Source organism: Volvox carteri (assembly GCF_000143455.1).
Source record: "Volvox carteri f. nagariensis unplaced genomic scaffold VOLCAscaffold_27, whole genome shotgun sequence".
In the NCBI taxonomy this organism is placed as follows: domain Eukaryota; kingdom Viridiplantae; phylum Chlorophyta; class Chlorophyceae; order Chlamydomonadales; family Volvocaceae; genus Volvox; species Volvox carteri.
The window spans coordinates 1,380,752-1,390,177 of record NW_003307570.1 but is presented as its reverse complement, the minus strand read 5'-3'; the positions used below and the strand labels follow the sequence as shown (position 1 = coordinate 1,390,177).

Genomic DNA, 9,426 nt, shown 5'->3' with positions numbered 1-9,426 from the left:
TGTTTGCGTGGAGCTCAGGACCGTGGCTGTGGCGGCTGCTGAGGGGCATCAGGTACAGCGGCTCCTGCAGTGTAGCAGCAGCAGCAGCAGCAGCAGCATGGGAAGAAGAGCAAGGGAAGTCAGAGATGGGGGAAGGACCCACGTTTCAGAACGCTAAATCACGTAAAATGCCAGGAAGCCGCCCGCAGTAGTGGATACCCATATCACCAAAGGGAGTACGGGAGAAGAAAGGTAAAAATAGAGACACCGCGCAACGCGTCTGCATTACGCCACTGCGGCACAAAGCGGGGAGTGGGTTGAGGATTAAAGGCGGACAGGCCATAAAACCCGGCCGCATCAGCAGCCGGCAAAGAGATGGAGCTCGCTCCCCAACATCCATCCCCCGCCGACCGTACGCCTTACCCAATACCCAACCCGAGCCTGGCTCACAAGAACACCCTTACCCTTCTTCTCCCAGCAGCACAATTACGAGCTATCAACAACACGAATCCCGTGTGAGCTGGAAACGTATACATATACACTCAAGGCTAGAACCACAAGGGCTTCTCCCCTCATACCACGTTGAGCCGCTTCTTTCTCCCCTCTTCCGCACCGCACTCGCACCTTAGCTACGCCCGCCGCTAGGCCTTGCTGTACCTGGTACTCGAGCGCCTGTTGACAGGGGAGCGATTTGGGTTACCTTTCAAAGGAGGGTTTTTTCCCCAGTTTCCGGGTGAGGTGAAAGGAGAAGCTAGGGCTTCGCCAGGCTTAGCGACAGCTACACATATCCATACGCGGATAGCCACGCATACACACACACACACGCGCGCGCGCACATAGGCTTAGCCGAACACTCCTCCTTTTAACACGCACAAGCATAGCCGCGCGGACATCGCCATGTTGCTGTGCACGCCCTCTCCAGCCTCTCACCATGTCTGTGTCGATCCGCTCCACGTATTCGGTCAGTCGGGCCTGCAGCGTCGCAGTAGTCAGCTCATGGCTGACAACCGCGGGAAGCAGATGCCGTTCATCCGCCACCTCCAAACGCCGCCGCTTCGCCTCTCTCTCCTCATCCTCCTTCTTCACCGCCGCCGCCGCCGCCGGCCCACCACCACCGCCGCCAGCACCTCCGCCTCCCCCGGCGGCCTGTGCATGCTGCGCCATCCTTTCCAGCACCGCGTAAACCGCGTTCGCGACGTCGGGGATGTACTTCGTGAGGTTGCGTTTGCGCTGCTTCTGTTCCCGGGCGGCGATGGCGCGGACGATCTTAGCCTTGAGCTGCACACAACACGCCTGTTTGAGGCGGGTTGCAAGCGATTTGAGGCTGTTGTAACCTTGATTTTTATTGGCCGGAAGAAACCAAATTAAACGCCGCCCTTGTTAAAATGAGTTGCATACCACATTGGTCAGTGGTTGGGCCGGGGAAGGAGGGAGGAGAGGGGCGAAGACGAACCACGAACGTTCAGCTTCCTTCTGTCCATCTGTTTCCCCACACGACGACAGGGGGCCCAGATCGATAGATGGGAGCTGAACGTTCCGATCCTGCGCGATCCTGTTGTGCTTATACCCCTGGTCTCCTCCCTCCCCTGCAAATTTCCTAACACTCTACCACTCCTTTGACACGTCATCACTGGAACGCGACTACTAATTGGGAGTGCACAACCACCAACCTCCAACCGCCCACCTGGATTGCCGCCTTAACTGCCGCCACCATCTCCTCCACGTCGTCCCCGATGTACTCCTTCCCGGCGCCCTTGAAGGGGATCTTGGTGCTCACGATGCTCACAAACACACCCACCTGGCGGGTGGCGGGAAGGAAGGGGGCCCGGGGAAGCATATGATACGAAAGCCATGACCAGCTGCCGACGTCCAAAGCCGCGAAGGGAAGGAGGGAAACGGGCCCATAGAAAGAGGTAGAGGTAGAAGGAGAGGTGTGACGGGTCCAGGTCCCCGGGGGTAATCGTTGGGGGGAGACACGCAGATCCAGTCACACATACGCACATACGAGCATACACTCGTGTGTCATCACCGCCACTACCTCTTCACGGTTCAGTTTTCACATGCACGACCCACACGCATGAGAAGCTGTGCCTTCCATTCTACACACCAACACCCCTAATTGTCCCAAAATATTAGCATGAACATACATATACATACGCACCGTCACGGCCACGTCCCACTCGCCCACGCGGCACAAGTTGGTTTAAAGTGGATACAGAACCCCCTCGTCCCCGTATCCGGTATCCCGCCGCCTCACCTTGTCCGTGGACTGGTTTATTTTGTAGCTCGCCCAGTTGATTCTTTTGAGGGCGGTTTTGGTGATGACGTCAGAGCCGCCCTCAAACAGTAACGGAATTCGGTTGGCGAAACGGTGCACGTTAATGCCTGCAGCGGAAGACCGCTTCCTTCACCGGGCGTTCCACACATTTCAAAATTCAAGAAGGGACAAACTTGCGCCTCTGGAATACCGCAGTTAGAAGTACATACATACATATTTACCATATACATCTATATAGGGTTTGGCACTACTGGTAAGGCGCGACCATTGCCTCCGGGAGATCCCGGGATTGAGACCCGTTAGGGTCAAAAGTCCTTCCGATGGTGGAAGGCATTGCGCCCCTAGTTGATGGACGGTGGTGACCTGGGATAAAGTTAACCTGCGAGCCGACCAGGAACGGAGTTGGGCCGCTGTCGACCCGGCAGATTCCGTTGGATGCTGGTGGTGGGTGCGGAACCTGAGCGATCCACTGAGAAGTTGACTAGGGTGACTGGATGAGGGTGCCCCGAAATACCGGGGAAGGCAGGGTTTCGCAGGGTAGCTGCCACGGGCGAAGATACACCCCCCTGTTTCACACATCATATTTACCACTCACCCGGCTTGATGTCTCTGCCCCCCACACTGACCGCCGCCTCCACGATGAAGGCATGTCCCTCAAACACCCGCACATCCCCCTGATGGGTGGCGATCATGTCGGGGTTGAGCTCCTTCATGACCCCCAGACGGAGGTTGTACTCGCCTGGGGGGTGGGGTGAGGGTAAGAGGAGTAGGGGGGTAAGAGGAACCACTGGCGAATGGAGCAGATACCAGAGATAGACGGATAGTAGGAGGTGAACAGGGGTAAGGGAATGGGGATATTCATATGCAAAGAGCAACAAATTGACTGCGGATCTGCAAAATACCAAACTGCTGGATTGTGTGGGTGGGGAAGGGAGGGAGAGAAAGGGACGAGGCGGCAGGCAGCGCAGGTTTGCGGGGAGGTCGGGTACTGTTGTATACTGTTATATACGGTCATAGTAAGAATGTAAACCATTGATGCCGGGATAAAAGGCAGGATAGGTGACCATGCAACAACCCCATCCGCGCCACCTGCCTACTCTCACACGCACATCGCCTTTCGCTTTCCCGAGCCAACTACCAACCAAATCCACAACGAACTTTTAACCAACCACATAACTAACTCCCCAACTACCCCTCTTACCCGCGGGACTTAGGTGGTCCCCCTTGGGGTCATCGAAACGAACTTCGTGAAGCAGCTGGTGAAGACGAACCACCTGCTTGTCTGTCAGGTGTTTCGGGTTCGTGTCACCCTCCACCCCCGCCTGCATCTCCCCCGCCAGCCGCTCTGTGGAAGGCCGCCATACAGACAGACATACAGAAGTACAAGGGGGGGTCACAGCCGCCGGCGGTTAGATGAATACCCGGGCTGCTGCAGGGGGGGGAAAGTGGCGGAAGTGCCATACAATCGCATGAGGGCGAAGAAGTTCATCACGACCATGATCATCACAGCAGTGGAAATGGCGGGCCCCCCCGGGGAGAAACTAGCCAGTCAATAACGGAGGGAAGAACGGCGCGCACAGAGGTATGTTTGTGAATGTGTACTGGTGTATATGTGTGTGTATATGTGCACTTCAGGAGGGATGAGGTCGTGTCCGATACCCCCAGGACGCCCTGCCACACTGTATCATTTCCTGCCCCCCCCCCCTGTATCCATTCCAGCCATTGTATTGCTCAACTCCTTCTTCTTCGCCCTGCAACTTCCCCGCACACACATTCATGGTACTACACGACCCACCCTCAACCCCCAACCCCCAACCGCACCTGCCAGTGCCGGCCTCACGCAGTCGAACTCCTTCTTGAGGAAGCTGGTCAGTGTCTTGGTGTCCGTGGCGGCAATCAGCCGCTTCACCAGCTCCAAGTCCACGGAGGAAGGGTGGTGCTTGGTGGCACGGGGGGGAGGGGGCATCACGTCGGTGCGCCGCCTGTGTGTGTGTATGTGTTGGTGGGGGGAGAGGAGAAGAAAAGGAGGGGGTGGGGAAGCGGGGGTGTCAAAGTGCGGGCGAAAGATCACACGCCGCAGCTACCACCGCATGACCAGACCAAAAGGAGGGAGAGGCTAACGGAGGGGGGCGGGATATCACCCACAAGTGCGGTACGCTCAGGTGCGGATTCGCGGGTGAAGCACCCAAACGGACAACCCACCACCCTCCCACCCTCCTTCCCCCTCCCTCCCACCCCCTCTCCCTCCCGCCAAAATGGAAAAATAGGAAACCCCCAAAGCATCTCACCACAGGAGCCCTAACTCCACACCTCCTCACACCCACCTGAAGTTGATCCGCATGCTGTTCTTGTCGTCCTCCGCCTTGTACGAGAAGCAAAAATGTGCGTATGGCGTGATAACGGCGATCTGCCGCAGGTACCGTACGATTTTGGACCTGGGACAGGCGGGGGAGGTGGGTGGGGGGGAAAGACGAACCACGAGCGAGTGAAGCTGCTAAGGAGGGAGGTGGGGGTCCCCCACGGGGGGAAGTGCGCAGCGCGCTGAGGGAACGGCCGGCGCCCCCAGATAGCACGAAGGACAAGGTAGCAAACCTGTCAAGCATAACCCATCCCTTCTTTTTCCCCGTACACACACGCCCTACCGCCCATCCGCCCTAAACCCACGCTCCCCATTCCATCCATTTCCTCCTCCTGTCCCCATCCCCATCCCCATCCTCACCCTCACCAAAATCCGACGACTAGCTCCCCGTATCCCCCGACAGACGATAATTACTCCCCACGTACACATATATACACACATATATGCGGAAGCATTCCCCATCCCACCCCAACGCCATCATCCATCCACCAGCACAACGCTTCACCCCTGCCTGCGTTTCCCCCCCCTCTTCTTCCTTTCCCCCCCCTCGCCCCTTCCCCATGGGCCCCCTCCTCACCCTCGTACCGGTAGTACTGCCAATTCCCCTCAATGGTGAGACTGAGGCACGAGCCATGCCAATGGTCCGGGTTGGGCAGCTGCTCTTCAAGATGCACATTGGGCTCGTTCCTATTATATACGTAACACATAATATTTGGGGGACCCGGTGGGATGGGTGTGAGAAACCGGAGGTGAAGGGACCCACGGGCAGCCGGGAGCAATGTCATGGTGCAAGGTCCAGCAAAATCAGCTGCATACGTCCTAAGGCACCAATTGCCTGGGATGAGAGGGTTGGTGAATCAGGAGTACAGTATAGTGTGGTGTACGGGATGTACGGATATAGTATAGTGGAGCACCGCGGTATTCACGGAAGGGGATATAAGACGCGCCACAGGCGCAAAAACCCTCCCCTGTTGATCCCAGGGGAATCAAAACACATACATACATACACGCCGACGCCACGCCTCCCCTCCCCGTCCAACACATATATAGGAATAACAGTGTGTGCACGCACAATACACGCACGTACGTGCCTGTGAATGTCAATGTCCAGCACGTAGTGGCTCCTGGTCCCGCAGCCCTTCCTCGCGCTGCTGATCTCGAAGGGCAGTCCGGTGGTCATCTTGGACCAGATGAGCGCCATCTTGGCGCCCAGACCGAACTTGCCACGTGTCTGCTTGACGCCGTACTTGGTGCCGGACAGCACCCGGCCGAGCATGTTGGGGATGTCCCGGTGGGGCATACCCGCGCCGTTGTCCTAAGGAGGTCACGGGGGGTAGGGCGGTCCGGGGGAGGGTGGGGTGGCAGCAGGTGGGAGGAGGGGGGGAGGGGGGGGAGGAGGAACAAAGCGCCGCGGAGAGACATGGAAGTGGGGTTCCAACGGACTGATGGAGTGTCATGACCGTTTTAGAGCGTACATTAGGGGGGTTGTGGGTGATGGGTCGGTAGGTCTGGTGGGTGGTTGGGTAGTTGGGAGTGGGAAATGAAAAGCGGACCCCAATCGGAGCAAACACAAAGCGCCGGGAAATCGGCCACTGACACTTAATTGGGAAGATGATGGGCGGAAGGTGAAGGGTATAGCGCGAGGGGGGGAGAGAGCACCCACTTCATAGCTGCTGAACTGCACTGACTGCCGGACGGACACACAGACAGACAGGCAAACACAGGCAAACACCCGGCGCACCACCCACCTTGACCGTGACCTTGTAAAACAGGTTCCCCCGCATGCCAGCTCCCGGCTTGGCAGCCGCCCCCGCCGCCGCCAGCTCTTTCTTCTTGGCCTCCACTGCGGCCGCGCCCTCCCCATGCTGAGGTAGTAGGCGTGTGCGTGTATGCATGTATGTATTTACGTGTATGGCAGTGCGTGTGCATTCCAAGAAACAATGGCCCAAGCAAGTCAAAAATGAATCGCAATCCCTACATGGATCCGCATGAACCGTTGTAAAAATCTCCGCCTTATGCGCCCCACGCCAACGTGTGGGTGTACTAACTACCTACGGAAAGGAAAGGGACACCGACTTCGACATCCTCGCACACCCTCCCCCATCCCCCACAACCCACTCACCCACCTGCCGCCACATAGCCACCCACCTTCTCAATGAGCTTCTGCAGGCGCTCCTTGTCCCGGGCCTCCTTGGCTAATCGCTTCTGTTGAGAGGAGAAAGAGGAGGAGGGGTTCGCAAAGGATGAGGAAGGAGGGGCCACCAGGGACTAGGGACCGCACGGTATTCCATGGCCGAGAGAGGGGGGGGGAGAAAGCAACCAGGTTGTGTTCACCAGGATGTGGCTGACCGTGGAAGGCGTGGGAAGGCGTGGCCCTTGATGCATCTCCATTTCCCTCTCCCGCGTCACACAAACAAACCTTTTTCGCGTCCTCGCTCTCAAAGTCCTGATAAAGCTGCTCGTCCAGTCGGCCATGTTCCTCCACCCCCCGAATACGGTTCAGTCGAGCCTTGGACACCTCCTCGCTGAACAAGAGGCGCCGGCAGGGTGCACCATGCGGTAGGGGGTGGGATGGGGAAGACCCCATGGGCAGGGGGGTGGAATCAGTTTCCGGGTTGGGTATGGCTTCGTGGGGGGATTTCGTGTATATTTGCAGTTTGCGGGGAAAGGGCTTTGGATATCAAACGCAGGTGGATCCGGGTCGGGCCTTGACCGCCTAGCAACGTACCAACCGCACACTGGAGCTCCTCTCGTGCGGAGCAAAACAAGCATTACCACCCCAACGCGGAATCCTGGATATGGGGGATGCAGCCCGTTCATAGATCCGACTTCACGCAACTATGCAGTTGCGGATTGCCGCCTTGGTCGTCTTTGGTCAGAACATCGTATCACTTTCTCCCCCCTCCTCTCTTCCCTCATGCGCTGCACTGTATTGCTGACCCACATCGTAATTTCGATGTACGGGAGCTCACTGATGGACTCGGCGGCATCCAGTGCATTCTCCACCAGCTCGCGAACGGTAGTGTACAGGCATTTGCCAGGCTGCGTGCATGACCACGGCGCGGCGCGCTAATATATGCGTGCTTTGCAATGGCCAAACGTGAATTGGGAGAGAATGTCAAATTCGTGCGGAAAACTGCGGTGCGACAGGATGTGAGATGAAAGGCCGGGGCGGACAGAAAGAAACAGGCTCTGCACCAGAGCTTTCCAGGCTGGTAAGCAAAACACCATCGCAAGCTGTGTAAAGCCTCAGAAGATCGGTGATCCAAGGTTGTGGTGGGAGATATGGAAGGATTCGAGTTGCACACAGAAAGAGTGGTGTTGAATAGTTCGTCAAGTCAACCGAAGACTGTCCCGTCGGGTCGCTCAACCAAACCCACGTTATCGAACCCCGCGATATTCTTATTCTCCGCGAAAAACTCCGCCGGAGACTTCTGTACCAATACGTCCGCCTTGGGCTTCGGCGGCATTATGCGCGGTTCCGAAAAGTGTGAACCCTAAGGTTAAGATCCCTACATCTGCATGATTATTTACTACAGTATTGCAAGTTGCTATGCGGTCAATCGGCAAGTGATTCACTTCAGAACTAAAGTTCGCCGATACAAACTCAGCAGACGCAAAAATAGTAGCTTGACGGATACTGGGCCCCATACGCTGATACTAATGCCCCGTTCTGTCAGGTTGTGGATTTCCCAGATTGGGTTACAAGCCAGGCAAAGTGACAGGTGACTAGTACGACGGTTTTGAAATTTGGCCATGCACCGGCCTAGGATGCTCCCAGTCCAAATTGTTGCTTTTGCAATAATGAGCCCACTTTACAACGTAAATATGGGGTAGATGTCTGTTAATATATAGGCAGGATAGGATGTTGCTTTCAAGTTGTTGCTTCCAATGGCCATTGACCGTAGGCAAGTGAGCTCGAGTTTTGACCATCATGAGTAATATGGAAAGCCTGCTTCGGCAGGCTTGGGAGGAGTATATTAAGCAACTGCAGGGAGCCTCTCCCTCCTTGAATGGAACCCTGGAGGATTTATGGCACAAGATAGCGCAGGTATCAGGCTAAAACGCAACCCCTCATGCATCACAGTTCCATTTCAACTCCTTTCCATAATCATCGTGCATGTCAACAGATGGAAGCCCCGACGGCCGAGGAGGAGGACGCCCGGCTGGATATATGCGCCGACCTCACAGAGCGCCTAGCACCTCTCGGTTCCAGCCTTGGTGGAACCCTAGCAGCTGAGGCGCACGGCGCATTCCTCATGGGTTGCTTCAACAGCTCCTCAACTTTGGAAGTGGCTGTGACGGGCAAACTGCCAGGCTCAGCTGACCCGAAGCTCCTGGTCGATGTGGTACGTGTAGCATTTCCCCGGCACCTCATAACTGGATAAAATTTTCCTTGTTTTACGCCACCCGCCATTCCCCATATGCTAAACCATACGAAAATATGTCATTTTACAGCGCCTTCATCAGGATGGCGTCCTCCTGTCTGTCCGCTAACACTGCCCACATGCACTACCGCCCCGTCGATTTCACACAACTCATCACGGCCTACTACAAACGTTCCTACATTACATAACATCTTCTCCGCCATGTCCCCTTCCTCTCAGGGCACCTTTGGCGACTCCGGGTCGCTATCTCCCCCAAGCCCATGCCTTTTCGCCCGCCTTTCTCCCCACTCCTCTCCCTCTCGTTTCCGCCGATCCACCCATCTCACGTTTACCGCACTTCGCCTTTACCTCACCATGTTTACCGCACATGACTCCCCCCACCCTGCTCCTTCCCCCACCCCACCCCACCTCATTCCCCAGGA

General features: G+C 56.6%; 2 protein-coding genes across 2 annotated transcripts in view; one reads left to right on the top strand and one right to left on the bottom strand.

Moving 5' to 3' along the window:
• Window positions 1–465: 465 nt before the first annotated feature.
• Window positions 466–8,086, bottom strand: VOLCADRAFT_62055 (uncharacterized protein; the record flags this gene model as incomplete). Its single annotated transcript, XM_002952007.1, has 16 exons — window positions 466–651; window positions 910–1,059; window positions 1,156–1,272; window positions 1,664–1,777; window positions 2,237–2,364; window positions 2,853–2,996; window positions 3,459–3,602; window positions 4,079–4,239; window positions 4,582–4,692; window positions 5,202–5,296; window positions 5,689–5,931; window positions 6,365–6,448; window positions 6,765–6,821; window positions 7,036–7,141; window positions 7,561–7,658; window positions 7,997–8,086. 16 exons carry the CDS (start codon window positions 8,084–8,086, stop codon window positions 466–468), a joined length of 2,028 nt encoding a protein of 675 aa, XP_002952053.1.
• Window positions 8,087–8,507: 421 nt separating this feature from the next.
• Window positions 8,508–9,426, top strand: part of VOLCADRAFT_118047 (uncharacterized protein) — a gene marked incomplete at both ends in the record, with an annotated part of 11,103 nt that continues 10,184 nt past the window's right edge. Inside the window, 3 exons of the mRNA XM_002952091.1 lie at window positions 8,508–8,528; window positions 8,747–8,965; window positions 9,224–9,243. Coding sequence (XP_002952137.1) covers window positions 8,508–8,528; window positions 8,747–8,965; window positions 9,224–9,243 — 260 coding nt within the window. The remainder of the gene's footprint in view (window positions 8,529–8,746; window positions 8,966–9,223; window positions 9,244–9,426) is intronic.